The sequence below is a fragment of the Sturnira hondurensis genome, unplaced genomic scaffold, assembly GCF_014824575.4.
Source record: "Sturnira hondurensis isolate 20B ecotype Veracruz unplaced genomic scaffold, ASM1482457v3 Scaffold0025484, whole genome shotgun sequence".
NCBI classification, from domain to species: domain Eukaryota; kingdom Metazoa; phylum Chordata; class Mammalia; order Chiroptera; family Phyllostomidae; genus Sturnira; species Sturnira hondurensis.
In genome coordinates, this window is record NW_028098115.1 from 532,442 (window position 1) to 552,210 (window position 19,769).

Genomic DNA, 19,769 nt, shown 5'->3' on the forward strand with positions numbered 1-19,769 from the left:
TAGGGTCCTACCCCATTATCTTTCAGGGATGAAGTTTGAGACTTTTAGTCCTAACACTCAAATAGGACCTCAAGCAATGGGTGGGGAGACAGCACGGCAGGAGCCCAGTGGTCCTTGGGGAAATCAGACCCACGCATGGCCTGGAGAATGAAGAGAAGCAAATGGAAGGAAGTCCCTACTCCTGGGCTCCCTGAGTAAGTGTCTCCACTCCCTGAGCCTCTTTCTTGCCACAGGTCATATGGGGAAGGGGTCCTGTGCCCATCCAGAAGAGCAGTGGCTGAGGAGGAACAGAGTTTAAGTAGAAAGTATAAATCCTACACCAAGGTCCTGGCTGGTGTAGCTCAGTGGATTGAGTGCAGGCTTCCGAACCAGAGGATTCTGGTTCAATTCCCAGTCAGGGCACGTGCCTGGGTTGCAGGCCAGTTCCCAGCAGGGGATGTATGAGAGGCAGCCATACATTGATATTTCTCTCCCTCTCTCCTTACCCTCTAAAGATCTTTTTAAAAAAAAAAATCCTACACCAGCCTCCACCCTGACTGCTCTCCCCAAGCTCTACTCCCTCTAAATAGCCCTGCCATTCTCTAACTTGAAGCCAGTATTTTAAAGGGCCTGGGGGAAATAGTATTCATAGTTTTCCAGTAAGAAAGAGGTCCCTGAAAGTTGACTGGAAGGAAGAGGTGAGGGCAGAGGGCCTGAGGAGCCCTTGGGGGGTGGGGGAAGCAGGAGCTGAGATCTGAGGAAAAGAACGGGGTTGAACGGGTTCTGCTGAAACTGCCTCTCTCAGGCACTCCCAGCTTCCATGAAGAAAAACCCTGACCCCAAGCACTTTCCTTTCCAGCACCAGAGCTCGACTTTTGGACTCAAGATTTTTTGCCACAGTCCACACTCTGGAAAAGCTCTCCAAATGCTTCCCTAGCCTTATGCACTGCAGCCTGAATCATCCCTGGGGCTCACCACAGTCTTCATTTTATTTATTTATTTTAGCTTGACCCCTTAGCCCTGCCTAGCCCAACCTCTCAACACTGCCTAGTCCCCTTCCTCCCGGATTCATGGCTTCCCCTGTGATTCTGACCTCATTCTGATCTGCCACAAACCCACAAACAGGAATCATTGTTCCTCATCTGCAAAATTGAAGTATTAATAAAAAGATACATATTATGATGCAATGTCCATAGCAAATGCTAACTAAATTTTCACAGGATGAAATGGGACTGCCTTGGTAAAAGGAAGGTTCCAAAACTAGATTTATCATCCATCTGGCCCTTTACAACACGGCAGGGTGATGAACAGGCTTCTCCTATTTGTAGAGCTCTCCCGAGTCTCCTGGGTTCCTGCTCTAGTGTCAGCATGGCTGAACACGAGAGAGGGCTTTCTCAGGTGCGCTGCTTACCTGAATGCCTTTGGGACTAATGGGGTCAATGCAATTCTAACCCATTCAGCTTGTTCTGTTTTTAAATGAGATGGAATGTGAAAACTAACTATACGTTGAGTCTTCTTAGTGTTGCAAAACTTTCCCTTTTCCAAGACCCTTCTTTGAGCTTTTCCTGTAGGTTATACTTCCTAAGCTATCAGTCATGTCTGCTGACCTCCTATGGTTCTTCTAAAAGATCCTCCCACCTCATTCTTGGCAATGCTGGTGAGCAGGAATAAGTCCATTCCTCTCTGGAGACATTATAATATGTCCCCATTACTTCCTCCTGTGCTGTGGCCTACCAGTCTCCTCTGCCAAGGTACCTGGGGGGCCCCTTGGCAGATGAAGAGGCCATGGAGAAGAGAAGGGATCATGCAGATACTGCCTGTCCTCTGCTTATGACGCCAGCTGCCAGTCTCTTCCACCCAAGAAGTCATTTCTGCTTCTTCTTAGGGGCTCGGGATCCTGAATCCCTGCATGGTGGTAAAGGGACCCAGGGAGCACAGCCCCTGCTTGCCAGTTGCTACCACAGGGATCGGGTTTGTGACAAAGGTGGCATGATTCACCAATGTGTTATCCTGAGGAAGGGAAGAGACGACTTTGTACCTCTGAACAGAAAATAAAAACCAGGGTTGAGGGAAAGAAACCAAATGTGTGAAATCTTTTTCTAGAGTCATCCTGGGGAATGGCTGAATGAGTTCCAGAAACCCCTTCCAGGCCTGTTATGTAGCCACGGTGAACCAGGGACAGTCACCTCCAGGCCTTGCTCTGGCCCTGCCCAAAACATTCACCCCCACTTAGTCTTCTAGGGAATTTATTATCTATCCTTCCAGATTCAATTCAGTGTCATCTCTTGGAGGAAACCTTCATTGTCCCCTGCCATGCACTCCCTAGACCTGCAGTTAGTTGCCCCCCAATCTTTCCTTCTTTTCTCACTTCTGTATTATTATTATCTAATTATAGGTGTGTTTTCCCCCAGCTGACTGTCAGTTCCTAAAGGGCACAATCTATAATATCAGTCACTGATGTCTCCACCTAGAATGCTATCCTATGGAAGGAACTCTGTAAGTGTTCATAGAATAACAAAAATGAAATCATTGATCAAAGGACATATTGCAAACTGTCCTCCAAAAAGTTTGCATCTATTTACAATGCCATGTGCTATGCATATGAGGCAGGATAGTAAAAAGCTAGAAAATTCTTTGGCAAGTAGAATAGGGACACTGAGACAGACAGCTGAACGATACACAGCCAGGTACAGGTCACCTCCCTGGAGATGACATCTAGGCTCAGTTGTATTTCAGCTCCAGGCCCAGAAAAGCAGCAAAACCGAGTGAGTGAAGCCAGGACCTGCTGCAATGACAAAGGACCCCCTGCCCTGGCACTGAGACCAGGACCCTGAAACAGCACAGCTGGAGAACTGATGAATAGTCTGCTGAAACCCTCCCCTGAGACCTCCCTGAGATTCCTGCTGGTGTGAGATAAATGCCTCAAGACAAAGCACCCAGCCGGAGTGCTTTCCTTCTGGTGAGCAGCCTGAGCTGTTCTCTGCCCTACCCCGACCTTCTTCACCCTAGGCACACATCTCTTAAACTCTAAAGGTCCCCACAAGACTTCCAACCAGGAGAGAAACGGGCAGAGGCAGCTCTTCCAGGGCTAATCCCCTAATTGACCTGTCCCCAAGGCCCTCTTTTCCCAGTGAGTTAAGGCAGCCCAGCCTGGACTGTCCTGTTGCTTCCTCCATGCTGTTCCATTGTCCCCAGCTTTAATAAATGTGCCCTCGTAGGCATCTGGATTTGGGTTGTGAGATTTTTCCTATACAAAATCAAGAACCCACTCACTACCCGCTGGCCCTAGGCAGACCTGCTCAGGGCCAGGCCCCCTGTTCAATTACACAAAGAGTATAGGTCTCGTGGCTATTTTATTAGGAGAAACTGTGTCCTAATATTTTAACATGTATTTCTTTACTAATGAAGTTAAATAATTTTCCCACAGTTCATTTCACTAATTATAATCTTCTATCATGAATTGGCTCTTTATATTCCAGCAATTATTTTCTGACAGCTTGCCAACGCTACAGCCAAATTTCTTTCTCCACTGCCCGCCCCCCTAAGCAAGGAGCCACAAATTGCTTTCTCCGTTTAAGCAAGTAGTTAAATGGAGGGCCTTTTTCCCTAAATTCTGTAGATCCATACCGAAGTAGCCCAGAAGGTAGTTTACAACCTAAGTTTGCTACAAGTCCTAAGGCCGTTAAGATTCTCCACATTGCAGATGCTATTTTCTTTGGTAGGAGCTACAGATAAGAAATACTATATCTTTTTCAGCAGATACCTAAAATTTCTGGAAAAGTGCAAGTCTGTAAAAAAAATTCTCTCTCTTCTCTCTTATCTCTTGAAAGTTGCCTCATCTATTGTCTAGAACTTCTCCCCTTAAGCCTCTAGAATGAGAGGAAAAGCAGGACTAGAAGAAGTCAAGTGGTATTGACAAAGCATGGCTCAAGGACACACTCCCACCGAGAACTTCTTAGCCAGCTTTGTGGTCAGTTTGTTAAGTTGCTGTGATGTAACTTTGAAGAACAAAGTCTTTTTCTCTATGGAAGGGTGAGCTGAGATCCTTTATCCATATACCTCCCTGCTGCGGGCCTCCCCATTTCCTCTGATGGATGGTAATGTAAAGAAAGTGTATCATTTGCCCTGATGGGTGTGGCTCAGTTAATTGGGCACTGTCCTGCAGAGTGAGAGGTCACTGGTTCAGGGCATGTGCCTGGGTTACAGGTTCAAATCCATCTTTCTCTCCCTCTCTTTCTCCCCACTTCCCTTCTCTCTAAAAATAAATAAATAAAATCTTTTTTAATGCATATTATTTTACCACAGTGATAATGTTTTACAGCGTGTACTACATAATACGTGGGGAAAATTATAGATACTACCTCATGCCACACAATTTGCCCTGGCACAATTTCACCCACCGTTCAGGCTTTGAAGCCTCCTACAGTTCATTTCCAAGTTCACATGTACCATCAATTTAGGCCAAAGCTATTTGTCCCTTGATCTCAGAAGAAACAGCATTCTTAGAATCTGAACTCTGAGCCCAGCCTTCATGGCTGAAGTAGAAACTACCCACCTTATGTCCATACAAAAGCAACTTATGATTTTATCTCTGTTTCATTTGGAGAAAATTTCTAAATGTTGATCTCTTCAGGTCAATAAGTCTAAACTTCTGCCCTGAAAGCTTTTCCCCCCTATCTGTACTCTAAAGATCCTCTTCAAATTCACCAACTACATGGCATCCAGAGAGCCATGTCTCTTTCAGGCACTCATCACATTCGCACAAAATATATTTGATCAGTTTCTTTCCAGGAACCTACTATGACTACCTGCCTATCTAAGTGCTGAAGATATAACCAGAGTATAGGAAATGTGTTTTCCTCACATTTAGGAAAGCCCCACCTGTTAACTAATACAAGCATAAAATAATGAATTTATTAAAGAATACAGCGGTTCCTCTGTCACTTGGGATCCAGTACAACCCATAACCCTCACTTCAGCTTTGGTGATTGACATGGCTCATTCAAGGGAAACATGTCCCCACATCTCTTGTCCAGAGTCTTAAAAGGTGACTACATTTAAGTGACAAGACTGTTTGCAAATGGTGCCTTGGCCAGGATAACAGAAAGACATTGCTTTCAAGTACTAGAAGCATCTGGGCAACAGAAGCATACAGATAAAAGAAGAAGCTAACTTATCAAATTCTTTCTCAGCATGACTACAATGCATTTTCATATCATGATGTATCATGGTGCCAAGCATCCATTTTACTCTCCCTTTGGATTCCAATGCACCATTCAGAAGGTACTCACAAATTAGCCCAGTATTCCCAAAGTTGTCCATGGCACCTGAAACACATTTTGCAATTATTTCTTTACTCTTAACTTTGTATAATTTGTATATTATGTGTGTGTATGTATACACATACACACACACATACAGCTTGGACAACATGTGTGGAACTTGATACTAATTCTTTATAACACTCTATGTATCTAGATAGTGCTTTAAGAAGTGGTAAAATTGCAACATAAATTATAGCACTTTATATGATAAAATTAAAATGATATGTAGTATTTACTGTGATCATTTTATCATATGCAACCCATTTACAATGTTAGAACATGATATGTAAAACAATCACTTTCCAAATCTAAGTATTACTTTAAGAATTGTATTGACAATACTAGTTGCTACAGCCTTAATAGCAATATATCTACAAATAAAAATTAACTTTAAAAAGAACTACCTAATAACTACAACATTTCAAGGAAGATTGACTAATTTGACATTCATTGCTATCAGAAGGACAAAAACTGTGTGAAAATACAGACTGTAATGACACAGTGGTTTTGCCGAAATGAGTGCAAAAAAATAAAAATTCAGCTATGCCTTTAAGAAGGGCAATCTGTCTGCCTTCCTTCCATCAAACAGATAATGTCCAGCATACCATCAGTTCTCTGGTACTTTCAACTTGCCAGGACTTGGAAAGATGAATTGAAAGGAACATGATTATATGGACATTACAGAGCTATTTCTGGTACAGAGGATTTGTATGACCATACAAAGGAGACTTGAGGAGAACCACATTAGACTCCAGGGCTCTTTATGCATTTCTAGATCATTGATGCAATCACCATTTGAGGTAAATGAGAAGAGGTCAGGAGATTTCAAGCAGAGTGAGTCATGGTTTTTGCCTCCTCCCAACACAGGAGCCCTTGATCCCTTTTGGCCACCTGTAATTTCAACCGTCAGTGCTTCCTTCCCATGACCATTGCCTTTCCCTTTCCCAAGATCCTTACCAGCCAGAACAGGAACTATCTTTAGTCCAACAATACTGCATCAAGAGCTGGAATAAGGGTAGAGAATGACCCCATAAAGAGAACACTGAGATCAGGAAGAGGAAATATCTTGATTATTTTCAAAAGATATCAATCTCCAGCAAGGAGAGAGAGAGGGTTAAAACAATATGAATGTGATTTTTAAGTGAGATTGAAACAAGAAAGGGTGGACTAAGAACAGGCGTGAGAACCACACCACAGGAGACAGCTGAGTTAGCTCCGGGCATGGTGACTAGAAAAGCCAGGAGTGAATTAGGAACAGAACTGAGAACTGGGGAAAGCTAGAAAGAACCATGCCAACCACGGGGGGGCACTGCATCCCCACAGACTCGCCTGGAATGTCTGGGACCAAGAAGTAGAGAGGTCAGTCAAGGATAGCAAACCCCTCTCCCTTGCTCCAACAGAGAGCATCTCTCCGTCTTCCTAACTCGTGGGTTTTGTGTACAGAGACACCTACAGGACAGACACACGGTCACCACCCATTTCACACCATCCCCATGGCAGCTACATACACACCCACCCACATAGGTACACAGGGATGAGCTTTGCTCCCTCTTCTGAAGATTACCCTGCTAACACAAGTGTTATCTATACAGATGAATGTGCTGAGAAGACCAGCCTACTATTCCATATTCACAGCAGCAGCTACTGCCAGTCAAGGCTAATGCCAGTTGGAGTTATTTGCCTTTTCCTCATGTTTTTCCACAGCTTAAAAATCAGGGCTTTTACTGATACTCTACCTGTCCTCATACAAAGTTCATACGTTCTTGTTGACACCAAGCTTTGCCTTCATGAGAAAGAATAGCAGGAGACATGAGAGAAATCAATGATGATTCATCTTGGAGGAAAATACTCTTGTAGCAAAAGTAGAAGTTCATGGGATGGTATGCATTACCAATCAGCTTTCTGAAAGACAAAGTAAATTTTAGTTATACAGAGAGTGAAGCACTTTTCTTAATGGGTTCTTGGGAAAAAGTAGATTGATCCCACATAAATCATTCAAGAATTCTCTGAGCAAACCCTAGTGCTCCAAACATTGTTCTGTTGGTATCACCTACCTAGAGGAAGAATCCAAACTCCAGTGGTCCCCACTGGACCAAGGAGAGGGGTCCTGTGGGTCTGGAAAATAACTCAGAAGGTCCAATTTAAAGAGTCAGTATTTCAGTATTTTTTTAACTTTTTCACTCTTTCTTATTAGAGAAGTCACATGCATTCAATATGAAAGTACTGGAAACCCACAAATCTCACTAAAAAAATGTTGTAACCTCAGCAACCAAAGATAAAGCCTGTTGATATTTACAAAGTTTCTACCAATCATTTTCCTGGTTATATTGCTTGACAATAGAAAGGGAATATTCCAGGGGTGTCCAACCCACAGCCTGTGAGCTGCATACAGCCCAGGAAGGCTATGGATGTGGATAGCAAATGAATGTAAATTTATTTAAAACCTCTTTTTTTTTTTGCTCATCAGTTTTCTTTAGTGTTTGTGAATTTACTGTGTGGCCCAAAACAACTCTTCTTCTCCCAGTGTGGCCCAGAGATGATAAAAGTTCGGACACCCCTTCTCACAGAATGTAACTGAGTGGCAGCATAGTTTTCCATCCTAGAGATGAGCTATCTCCTGCTTAACCTTTCTCTTATTGCTGAATATTTCAGGCCCTACAACACACTGAGAGCTGACAGCTGTGTTTGACATTTTATTCTCAGCAGTGGTGGCCTTTTCTGATGAGTTATTTCAAGTGCATATGATTACCATTATGGGGACTTGTTCTCATCACAATTCTTTATTGTTTCTGATGCCCTCTGCCCTCTAACGATGGTCAGGGCCCAAGGTTGCCAAACTCTCAGGCTGGCTGCCTCCAGCCAAGAACAACCTATGTTTAGCCGCTGGGAGCCCTTCTTAGTGTGTCTTTTCTTTCTCAGGGTCCACACAGCAAAGGCAATACTTTTTACCTACCAGTCACCAGATTAAGATATACCACAGTTGGCTGTGTTTGCTATAAGAATCAAGAGGTTACAGCACGGTGAATGCATTTTAATGCTACATGTTAATGTAACACTTCAGGACATTTAGCATATTGTTCTTAATTTGCTAATTGCATTCCAAATACCAACAATGTGGTAGGGCATATGTTTAAAGGTGAAGCTCAGACTTAGACTGCGTAGGTTTAAAGGTAGTTGTCACCTAACAAACTAAGTGATCTCGGGTGTGGTATTTATCCACCTGAAGACTCAACTTTTCTCAGCTGCAAAACAGGTTAAAAGCAGAACCTAGTCATAGGATTGTGGGGACTAAATGAGGTAACATTACGTAAAAGTGTTTGCCAAGTATCTGGTAATGATCAGTGTGTTAGCTACTTATCTAAGGGGGTTGGTTTAATATGAAGAGAAACTAGAATGTAAAAAGCATTACATTTATTAGCTATTCATTTTTGCTCTCTTTGGTCGCCTAAACCTTGCTTCTATCTCTTTACTACATTTCTCCCTGTGATGGCATGGGGCGATGGGGGAGGACCAAGACTTCAGAGTTCTCCAGAGAAATAATCAAGGGAACGCAGGCAGTTAACGTATGCAGAAAATATACTTCCAGTCTACCTTGCGTTCCTAGACACCCTAGAAAAGGGCCCCTCACTCCTGGCTTTCCGAACACAGAAACTAGTACCAAAGTAGATCACCCCGCTTCCTCCAGGTTAAGTTGAAACTGACGTTCTAGTCCCACCCACCTACGCTGATCCTCCAAGGTTATTTACATATAGACTGGTCTATTGGCTACTAGCAAGTACCCGCTCTCCTCATTGGCTGATCCTTCCCCTGTCAAAGTTGTGTAATGGGCGTTTTCCGCTGCGCGTGAGACTGAAGGTCACAGATGCTACCTTTCCGTTTCCGGTTCGCCTCCGGAGCCATGGCGACTGTGGGAGGTCGGGGGTATCTTTTGACATTAGGCAGATGGCGCCGGGGCGTTGGAGTTGCACCCCAGTCCCGGGTGAGTGCCTACTATCCCTGCCCTCGGAGAGACTCGGGGTCTCCGGAACAGCTCCGCGCGAGCAGGAGCGCTCTAGGCAGCTCCTCGCCGAGCGAGCTCGGGCAGCCGCCTTTTCTGCTCCGCATGCAGCGTTTTTTCCCCGGGTCTGCAGGCTCGTGCCGCCCTTGTGCCTGGCGTATCTCAGGTGGATAACAAGTCCGATTTTCTGGGAAAGAGGCCCCATCGCAAGCACCCCGGCATCCTGCAGCTACCGCGTGTGCGCCTGCCTCAGGCACTAGCTGACACCGCGCAATTACTGCTGCTCGGTGAGTAATGATGGGAAAGGGAAGCTCGAGAAGAAGCGGAGACAGTGCGTGCATAAAACTGATGCTGCTTTTCATCTTTGGTCCCTAGAGAGTTCAATGCCCAATGTGGAGAAGCAAGTGCAAGCATTGATCAATTATCTCTGGAGCCGGCACTTACCCGTGGAGCCAGAGGAATTGCAAAGACGGGCTGCACATCTGGAGAAAAAATTCCTGGAAAACCCAGGTAGGGTTTAAGAATAATTAAAGAGTAGGTCAGCCCTTACTGGTGTAGCCCAGTAGATTGAACACGGGCCTGCGAACAAAGGGGTCTCGGTCAGATTCCCAGTCAGGGCACAAGCCTGGGTTGCAGGCCAGTTCCCAGCAGGGGGTCCGCAAGAGGCAACCACACATTGATGTTTCTCTCCCTCTCTCTTCCCTTCCCCTCCCCTCTCTCCTTCCCTTCCCTGCCCCTTTAAAAACAAATAACTAAAATCTTTTTTGAAAAAAAGAGTAGGTCAAATGGGAATGTCAGTGAGGAATGAAGAGCAAGAAGTAATTTTAGTCTCTCAAATAGATACTGCCGTTTCTTATTTGATATTCTGCACGGAGAGTGACCATAATGATGACCCACTAAGAGAAGATAGATAATTTCAGAGATTACTCTTGGGTCTTTGGTGAAGGTAAATGAGTGCTTTAGTATCTTGTCAAAATCTAGATCTTTGTTGTTTTCCTCCAATTCTACTGGCTTAGACCGAGGTTTTATTCAAGTGAAATAAAGTCCCTGTATGGCTCCCTGTCCAGTGCTGAAACCTACAGGGATAAAAGAATAAGTATAATTCATCAAGTTAGTTTCATGATTGCAAGCTCCTTCATCTTACAGACCTGCCTTTTACTCAGTATATGCCCTGTACTTCCCACAGTACTTGGCTCATAATAGGTGCTTAGCCTATAAAATAGTACTGAACTGAACATAATCACGAGTCATAAGATTTACAAGTCCCATTCCTCCCTGTAGGGACACTGTTACAATATTAAGTTTGGAGGAAGTGAGGAAATCCACAAAATATTGTCCTTTTCCTATCCTTTAAATCTTTACTACATTCCCTGGGATGTGATGGATGGAGTAAATAAACTGCTGTTAGAGACAAAATACTATTTGATATGCTCCGATGGTAGTAGTGATGATTGTTGTTACTCTTATCTGAAATTTTTCTCTGGAATTGACTTCTTTCTTAAGCTTTGAGGCTTTTCCCAAGTGAGAATTGGGGAGGAATGGGCAGGCAATGTATTCAAATATTGGATTTGAGCCCTGTTCTTCCTAGGTCCTCACTTCCAGTCCTTGTTCTCATCCCAGACCCACCTCAGACAGAGGAGAAGCTTCGTGGATCAGTGCTGCGTGCCCTTCGCAAAACTACTTATCATTGGCAAGAACTGAGGTAAGGGAAGTTAGAGGAATTGCAGAAGAAAAAAGTTTGTCTTTTGAAGAGGAGGTGAACAAGTACAACTGCACAATTTTATATTTCAAAAAGCAACCTGGTTTGCAAAGCTCCCCAGGACTCTTCTGTGTTGTGAAGGGAAAGTACTGACCAGGAAGAGCCCTTTCCAAAGATTTCACATCCTAAAAATCTAGAGGTAGCTATGGGATAGAGGTTATTTCCCAGTGGAAATGACTCTGATTTTTCTGGCAGCTACACTGAGGGACTGAGCCTGGTATATATGGCAGCAAGACTGGATGGTGGCTTTGCAGCAGTCTCCAGGGCATTCCATGAGGTGAAAATCCCACAACTTCCAACCTGACCTTTTTTACCATCAATTCCCTTATTCAGAGAGTAGTCTTCTGGGGTAGGGGTCTTGGGACATTTTCATGTGCATTTCTTTAAAAGGCTTTCTCTATCCTCCGTAGAGATATTGTGACCCAGGAAAGGATTAGAATCACTGTTTAGGAGCTTCTTTTTACTAAAGTATTTGTATTGCATCTCAAAATGCAGTCACATTTCATTCCCTGTATCTTGTTCTCCTAATTCATATTTAGCAAAGCCCTAAATAAATGTCGACTTACCCTACAGTGTGGTGTTACATATTTCTTCAGATTCACGCTCAAATTCCAGAGTTTCAGCCACAAACCTTGATGGACTTTGGATCAGGTACTGGTTCTGTCACCTGGTGAGTGTCTTTCTCTCTCTCCATCCATTGTAGCTCTAGAGAACCATGCTTACACTGCTCCAATATCAAGAGATCGGAACCAGAGGGAGAATAGGAAAGTTCCTTCCCTCAGAATAGTCAAGACATAAGAAGTTGTATGGATTAGGGCCAGAACTTAAATGTCAAGTGAAAAGAGACCCATGTTTTATGTATCATCAAAAATTTTTTTGCCTACAAGTAGTTTTTTTTGAGTCTGCCTTTTTTTTTAAGGAGTTATAAATTAAATAAGAAAATAGTATTGTTAGTTTTTCAACATTTCTATTTCCCCAGATGTAGGCTTCGTGATAGAGGAGTCTCTTGTAGTAATGATTCTTTGTCATGAGAACTGGTGGTTTTATTTTGTTATCTTAGGGCTGCTCATAGTATTTGGGGCCAGAGCCTACGTGAATACATGTGTGTGGACAGTTCAGCTGCCATGTTGGATTTGGCAGGGAAACTACTGAAAGGTGAGGACAAGGTATAAGGAAGGGCTTTTCCAAAATTGAAGGAATTAAGAAAGCAAAGGAATACTAAAAAGTCTGTTTTATTCGGGAGTAAAGGAGAGAGCTAAAAGTTGAAGATGAATCTGGTTTCTTCGCTATTATGGTCAAGCAGAGGGTGATGGAGGTCTTGCTGGACTGTGGGTGGGTTGGGTAAGATTAACAGGACAGGTTACCCAATATTCTTCCTGTCCTCTTTAATATTTTCTTAGTCTAGGCATCTCACTCTCATCTAGCATTTTTCTTTATTCTCAGGGCCATGTTTCCTATCAGAATGTCACTTCAGTTTATACCTATACACCAGCCATTTTCAACCTTTTTCGACCTTTTTCATCCCATGGCACATATAATTACTAAAATTCTTCGGCACACCAAAAAAATGTTACATATTTTGCCGATCTGTCAAAAAATAGATATAATTTTGATTCATTCACCCTGGATGGCTGTTATTTATTTCACTGTTGCCATTTTTTACTTGACATTCTAAGGGAAAAGAGGGCAGTGCCCCTGACTAAAGAGTTAGGTATTGCATGTTTTAACAATTTTGGAGACACACCAGTTGAAAATCATTGCTGTACACTTGTAGTTGGCACACCTCTGCTTTCCTTTACAGGTGGTTCAGAATATGGGGAGCCATATATTCCAGGTGTCTTTTTCAGACAGTTTCTACCGGTATCACCCAAGGCAAGTGGCAATGTGTAGAGTATACTAAATTCGGAATTAGGTAGATGGAAAACTGGCCTCAGCTTTGCAACCCAGCATTGAATGTTAGAAGACAAAAGACAGCAGAAAAAAATTTAGGGAGCTAGAACTTCACTGTGCTCTTGGAAGCAGGTGATGACAGGTCCATCACGTTCCTTGTCTTGGTCCTCAGGTTCAGTTCAGTGTGGTGGTATCCGCCTTCTCCCTAAGTGAACTGCCCAGCAAGGCTGACCGCGCTGAGGTGGTCCAAACCTTGTGGCGCAAGACAAGTGATTTTCTGGTAAGTGGAAATCCCTTTGCCCTTCAAGTTTTAGAGCAGCTTCACAGTGTTTATGCTTTTCCTTCTCTACGTGGGAGCTTGTCTTCGTTTTTTACCATTTTTTTCTCCTGCATAGAGTCCTTCACCCTCTTTTAGGGTCACCATCCCCATTGTATATATGATGCTTTTCCCTCTAGGACTGCTGTTCCATCTGTGAGCGCTCGTACAGAGCTACTGACCTTTGTGTTGTCATGTAATTCGGGGCTTCCGCTCACTGTCCCTTCGTGAACAGGTCCTGGTGGAGAATGGAACACAAGCAGGGCACTGCCTTCTCATGGAAGCCAGGGACCTGGTCCTTAACGTAAGGTTCTTTCTCCTTCTCGCCCTCCCGCCCCCCACCTCTCTGTCACCAGTTACTGGTACTCCCTTAAAAACTGAAAAGACTGTCATACAAAGGTAAGGGCGACTCTCAGGAAAGTAGGCATGTAAAGTCCTTATGATGTAGGGTGGTGGTTGGCAGACTAGGGCCTGTGGATCAAACTGGCCTGCCACCTGTGTGAGTGTGAGCCAGGCTTATTTGGGTGTGTTGTGTGCGGCTGCTTTCACACTACAAATGACAGAGTTGCGTAGTTGGGACAGAAAAACATTTTGGCTACTCTCTGGACCTTAAAAAAAATAGTTTGCTGACCCCTGACCTAGGACATGGGTGAGCCCAAAACTTTATCTCTGGGAGTGTATGAACCAGTGTGTAATCCTGAATTTAATTGTCCTAGAGAGGGTTTTTTGAGAGTGGAGTTGCTGACAAGGACAGCGCCATCCTATGTGCCAAGTTCCTGCCCTTCTGCTGCAAAGAGTTCTTTGTCTTGGGTATCACAGAAGCAGCCAGCCCAACTCAAAGAACAGAGTTAAAAATTACCAGGATTGAATGTTAAAGGAACCCTCATGTTGACTGAGTGCAGAGATTAATTTATAAGAAGCAACCCCTCGGGCCCAACTAAATTTTTTTTATTTCCTTTGGTTTCAGGGAAAGGAGAAGTCACCTCTGGACCCTCGACCTGGTTTTGTCTTTGCCCCAGTGAGTATTACTTCTACCTTTCCCAGCATGCAAAGGTTTGAGCTCAGCTGTGTCCAGGACAAGTGAGAGGGCAGAGTCAAGCCACCCTCCACTGCTTTGTGTCCCTATCCGAGTTCTTCGAGGATTCCCTACTCTCTCTGCCCCCTGTTCCTTTGCTCCCTTATCCTTAACCCTTCCTGACTCTGTCTGTCATTCTTAGTTTTTCAGTTTTATCATCTGTGGTTCTTTGTCTTACCTCATGTTTTTAAATGTGTGTTTACAGTGTCCCCATGAGCTTGCTTGCCCCCAGCTGACAGCTTCTAAGCCCCTGGCCTGTAGCTTTTCCCAGGCTTACCATCCCATCTCCTTCAGCTGGGTATGTATTCTGGGAATATTACAGCAGGGAGGAAATTGGGAAAGCAGGATAAAAATGAATCAGCAGTGGGAAGAGTTGGAAAATTCACTGAATAGCCTAGAGATTATAGGGCCTGAATGCACATGACACAAAATATGAAAAGGGCTGCAGGAATGGGGTCAAATTTTTTTCCCATATCTTTCTCCCCCAAACAGTCTCTCTGCTCTTACCTTAGAACAAGAAGCCAAAGGAGGAGAAGTTCTCAATGGTAATCCTTGCCCGGGGGTCTCCAAGGGAGGCTACTCGATGGCCCCGGATCACTCAGCCTGTTCTTAAACGGCCACGCCATGTGCATTGTCACCTGTGCTGCCCAGATGGGCACATGCAGCATGCTGTGATCACAGCTCGCCGGCACGGCAGGTATAGAGGCTATGAACAAAATTAGGGGGAGGTGGCAGAAACCTCCAGCCCACCTTGACCTCTCTATTTCACAGGGATTTGTATCGCTGTGCCCGTGTCAGCTCCTGGGGCGATCTTTTACCTGTGACCACACCGTCTGAGCTTCCTCCGTCCGCTGCTAAAGATCCCCCTGAGAGTTGACAAGGACCTGTACCATGAGTTTTCTGGTATCATGCCTGCCTGCCAAGGCTAAAGCTACCTGGTATCCAGGATGGAAGTGCTGGTACTCCTATATGTCTGCATTTGTTTGAGGTTTTAATAATAATTAAAAGTTTTCAAAGAATGGAAATGGATCTTGTGATTCTTATACAGGTCAGCCGTCATAGCTGTAATGAAGCAAGTCCTCAGAGTTGCAATGCCTTCCCACACAAATCTCAAGCTCACCCTCTCCTGTGAGAACACTGCTCCTTCTACCAGAGACCCGGACTTCCTGGGGAAGTAATCTGGGGTACGGTGGAAAATGCCCCCAGCACTCTGAGAACTGGCTCAGTGGGTCTCAAGGTTGTTAGACAGGCCACCTGCATAGGGGTCCAGCAGCTGCTTAGCCTCTGGTTTTTCTCCCTCTGTCCTTTCATCTCTCTTGGGGTTCAACAGCTCCCCCATAGTTTACTTCATGAGTTTTCCTCAAGAGTTGATCCCTTCAGGGCTGAATCTTCCATCTCCACCCCTGTATGGCCAGGCAGCATCCTTCAGTTTGCTTGGTTCATTTCTGGTTTCCCCTAGGTCTTGCTGTTTCAGAACTAGAGCAGCTTCCATTGTATTAAAACTCCGTCTCTCTCCCACAACACACATCAGGAAATAGGCACAATCAGAAGTGGTAACAGAATCTGTTGTCAAACTAGAAATCTCAATGCCCCACTAGACATATCCATGTCTGGAACTATTTTTTCTGGGGTTACAGGAAAGGGGAGCCCCACGTGAACTAGTTCCCAGAGTGGCGGCAGCACGCTCCTCAGCTCCATCTGCTTCCTACCCCACCCCCCACCCCACCCCCCACTGCTGGAGGCCCCAAATCCCCTCTGAAAGAGTATGGTTCAGGTGTCAGCATAGTGACCTACAGGTGAGGTAGAAAGGGTATGGAAGGTTTAGATCACATGTGCTGAGTGAAGCAGGACCAGATTATCCCCAACACAAAATAGCTGGGAAGTAACTACCATAGTCGGTCCCATTTCGAATTAGGCCAGCCTCAGACATGAACAAAGACAGTCCACAACCCTTGAATTAGTCATGGAACTGAAAAGAAGACAGCACAGGGCTGTGCCTGGCTGGGAGTCTGGAGTTTCCAGTTTGGTGTGAGCCAGGGGAGGGGCCTCCACGTAGGGGGCGGGCAGGAAGCCGGGGCAGGGCCCCAGTCAGCTATGCAAGGCTACGCAAGCAGAGGCAATACCAAACAGGACCCAACAGCTTCCTGAAACCTGGCGAGTGGACACCGCGGCTTTGACCACCCAAGGCACCACTCCTGCTCCAAAGCTTGTAACTCCATTTGTCATCTGAGACCCCTGCGTAGCCTGTACCCCAAGGATGGAACTGCTAATAGGAGTAAAAATTGGCTGCCTATTTGCCCTGCTGGCTCTCACCCTCATCTGTGGCCTTATTCCCATCTGCTTCAAATGGTTCCAGATTGAGGCAGCCACAGGTACAGCCCTTCTGTGTCTTTGGCCCCATAACCTGAGTCTGACTTCAACCCTGGCACCCTATCCTGACACCTTGCTCTGATTCTCTTGCCACCCCAAGCTTGGATGTTGGGTGCTGCCTGTTGCTCTGTAGTCACCTTTGTCCATCTCATTTAGTCACTCATTGCCAACTGCATTGTCACTCTTGCTTTTCATTAGGTCATCGCCGCCGGGTCCTCAGCCTCCTGGGCTGCATTTCCGCAGGTGTTTTCCTGGGCGCGGGGCTCATGCACATGACTGCTGAGGCCCTGGAGGGAATTGAATTGGAGATCCAGAAGTTCGTGACGCAGGTGAGCAGCTGAGTAGCAGGGCTGAGAGGCCAGAATGACGAGCAGAACCAAGGGGCAAAGGGGAAAGTGATGGAGCCAAGGACACAGGTGGCCCAGTAGGGGAGATGACAGCTCTTGTGTTCTGTGGAATGACGACGCCAGGTCAGACTGAGCTTTACGGAAAGCAGTGGAGCTGAAGGACAGGAAGCTGGGCCACTCAGTCCTCCATCTAATTTCTGCTTTTCTCTCCCTAGAACAGGACAGAGAGTGAGGGTTATTCCTCTGATGCTAATTCATCTTATGTAAGTATTTTCCACCCCCAGCCTGCAGGGTGAGGAGAACCAGAGACCCCTCATACCCAGGCCCTTTTGAGGTGAGGATGGGAGGAATACCGGGAATCCCTCTGCTCCTCACCTCAGACGCTAGGGAAGGGAGGAGCCAATCCAATCATTTTGGGTTTATGGAACCCCAGACAAACCTCTTGCTTCACTCTCTCCCTCTTTCCCTGGACCCTTAGACATGTTCCCCATCGCATTCCCGTATTTCAGCCCTGCTGACACTGTGTCCCTTGGTCCCTCTGGTATTCTTATTGCATGGCCATATCTCCTCGGGACTTCATCCCCCTCCCACTTTTCAGTGTTCTAGTCCCACATTTCCATTCTCTCCAGTCTCCCATCCCACCTCCACCCACCTCCTGCACTCCCTTCCCCCGACCCACAGCCCCTCTCTCTGTTCCCAGACAGACTATCCCTACGGAGAGCTCATCATCTCCCTGGGTTTCTTCCTCATCTTTCTTTTGGAGTCGCTGGCATTGCAGGGCTGTCCTGGAGCCGATGGAGGATCCAAAGTGCAGGAGGAGGAGATGGGCGGGGCTCGTGTCCTCGGACTCCACAGTCACGGACCTGCACCCTCGCCCTCTCGGGGCCCCTTTCGAGCCCTCGTCCTCTTGCTCTCACTCTCCTTCCACTCAGTGTTTGAGGGCCTGGCCGTGGGGCTGCAGACAACAGTAGCAGCCACCGTGGAGCTCTGTCTTGCTGTCCTGGCTCACAAGGGGCTCGTAGTGTTTGGGGTGGGACTGCGGCTGGTGCAGAGGGGCACTGGACCACGCTGGGCCGTGCTCTCCATACTGTCCTTTGCTCTCATGTCACCCTTGGGCCTAGCCCTGGGGCTGGCTGTGGCTGGAGGAGATGCTGACAGGGGCCGAGGCTTAGCCCAGGCTGTGTTAGAGGGTGTGGCAGCCGGCACCTTCTTATATGTCACCTTCCTAGAAATTCTGCCCCGGGAGCTAGCTGGTCCTGAGGGCCCTCTGCTCAAGTGGGGCTGTGTAGCTGCTGGTTTTGCCTTCATGGCCCTAATTGCTTTGTGGGCCTGAGAGGTTCCTGACTTTCCTGCGGACCCATCTAGAAGGGTGTCCCTACCACCAGCAGACACCGCCCAGATGGCTTTGGCCCTCAGACATTTCGTTGCTGAGACTAAGCAGAGTTCACTAGGCATCATCCCCGTGAACTGGGTCCCAAATTTTCTTCATGAGATTCCTCTGCTCATCCAGGACTCGGAACAAGATGTGTACATTTGTTTTGGTTGAGTGTTTATACTCTGGAGAATTGGTACAAAGACCACTGCTCCAAATTTGACTCTTGTTCCATTTTTGCTGCTATGTGTAATAAAATGTCCACTTTCCCCTCCCCCGTCAACCATGCTATACTTCATTCCTCCAGGTTACCTAAGAGCTGCCCTGTGTAGTAGGAAGGGTGAGGGTTGGATGCAGTCTCCTCCTCTGGAATCAGGGCCCCCAGTCACTTTGTCATTTGCAGCCATGCCCCCCAGACACGGCAGCATTGCTGAAATTCCAACCACCTGCTCTCACCTTGCCTACAGGTGTTGAGGTTCTGAGCCAGAGTTCCCGGCATTTAGAGATGAAGAGGTGTAAAAATAAATTATCTAGATTTTTTTGTCCTACACTAACCTCACCCATTCCGCTCCCAGTACCTATTATCAACCACCCACGTGTCCAGTAAACTCTTGAGATCTGCTCCAAGGAGCCTCCTTCCATCTGGTTTCTGTTTTTCATGCTGAGCCCTATGTGGCCTTGGGTGCATGATTGTTCTTACAGCCTCTGTCTCCCTCCATCTGCCTTGTGTCGCGGGATTAAGAAGCAGTGAGTTTGGAAAGGCAGAAAGGCGCCAGAGAGATTCCAAGGGCGATTACCTGGCTCTGCCACGCGCGGTGGCTTTCCTTGGGCCTGCCCTTCCTGCTGCTGGCCCCTCCCCCTGGACCATTTGTCTTTCAGGTGAGTAAACCTACAATGCGTTGCTTCTCCTAAAAACTGCACAAACACAAAAACCGGTATCTGGAATTGAGGAGGAGTGGGATGAGTGCTGCCCAGCCCCCAACCGTGGGGTGGAGGAACATTTCAGACTGGGAGGAGACACGGACAGGGAAGGTGTGTCCTGGGAGCCCAGGCCCACTCACCCATGGGCCCCTTCGCGTTCACTCAGGGTAGCGACCCAGGTGGCCTCAACATGGGCAAGGTCTCCTGAGTTTCACTCTCGTCTCATTTTGTTTCTGTCTTCTGTCCATCCCATTCTCCTCCCCACAAATTAAGATGTGTTAACCTCTTCACCAGCCCAGCTCACACAGCTGGGGGTCAGTGAAAAGCCAAGCTAAAGGCAAAACTAAACTAAAACGTCTGACACAGGAAATAATTTCCCTGAGGCGCCATCCTGTTCTGCTTCCCTTCCCTGTTAAGTG

At 46.2% G+C, this 19,769-nt stretch overlaps 2 protein-coding genes across 4 annotated transcripts; both read left to right on the top strand.

Moving 5' to 3' along the window:
• The first annotated feature begins 9,171 nt into the window (after positions 1-9,171).
• METTL17 (methyltransferase like 17) lies at positions 9,172-15,365 on the top strand. Its single transcript, XM_037039857.1, has 14 exons — positions 9,172-9,282; positions 9,434-9,587; positions 9,676-9,810; positions 10,921-11,002; positions 11,255-11,336; positions 11,656-11,729; positions 12,120-12,214; positions 12,861-12,931; positions 13,122-13,229; positions 13,501-13,569; positions 14,233-14,283; positions 14,546-14,638; positions 14,853-15,037; positions 15,112-15,365. The coding sequence occupies exons 1-14, from the start codon at positions 9,202-9,204 to the stop codon at positions 15,215-15,217; spliced, it is 1,386 nt and encodes a 461-aa protein (XP_036895752.1). The 5' UTR covers positions 9,172-9,201; the 3' UTR covers positions 15,218-15,365.
• A 1,045-nt stretch (positions 15,366-16,410) lies between these two features.
• On the top strand, positions 16,411-18,712 carry SLC39A2 (solute carrier family 39 member 2). 3 transcript variants are annotated; one of them, XM_037039866.1, is made up of 4 exons: positions 16,411-16,712; positions 16,909-17,039; positions 17,273-17,320; positions 17,758-18,712. In XM_037039866.1, the coding sequence occupies exons 1-4, from the start codon at positions 16,598-16,600 to the stop codon at positions 18,388-18,390; spliced, it is 927 nt and encodes a 308-aa protein (XP_036895761.1). In that variant the 5' UTR covers positions 16,411-16,597; the 3' UTR covers positions 18,391-18,712. The 3 variants fall into 3 exon arrangements, with proteins under 3 accessions (XP_036895761.1, XP_036895762.1, XP_036895763.1); XM_037039867.1 differs by having other exon boundaries at positions 16,413-16,712; positions 17,273-17,391; positions 17,758-17,848; XM_037039868.1 differs by having other exon boundaries at positions 16,415-16,712; positions 17,278-17,320; positions 17,758-17,847.
• Positions 18,713-19,769: the final 1,057 nt, after the last annotated feature.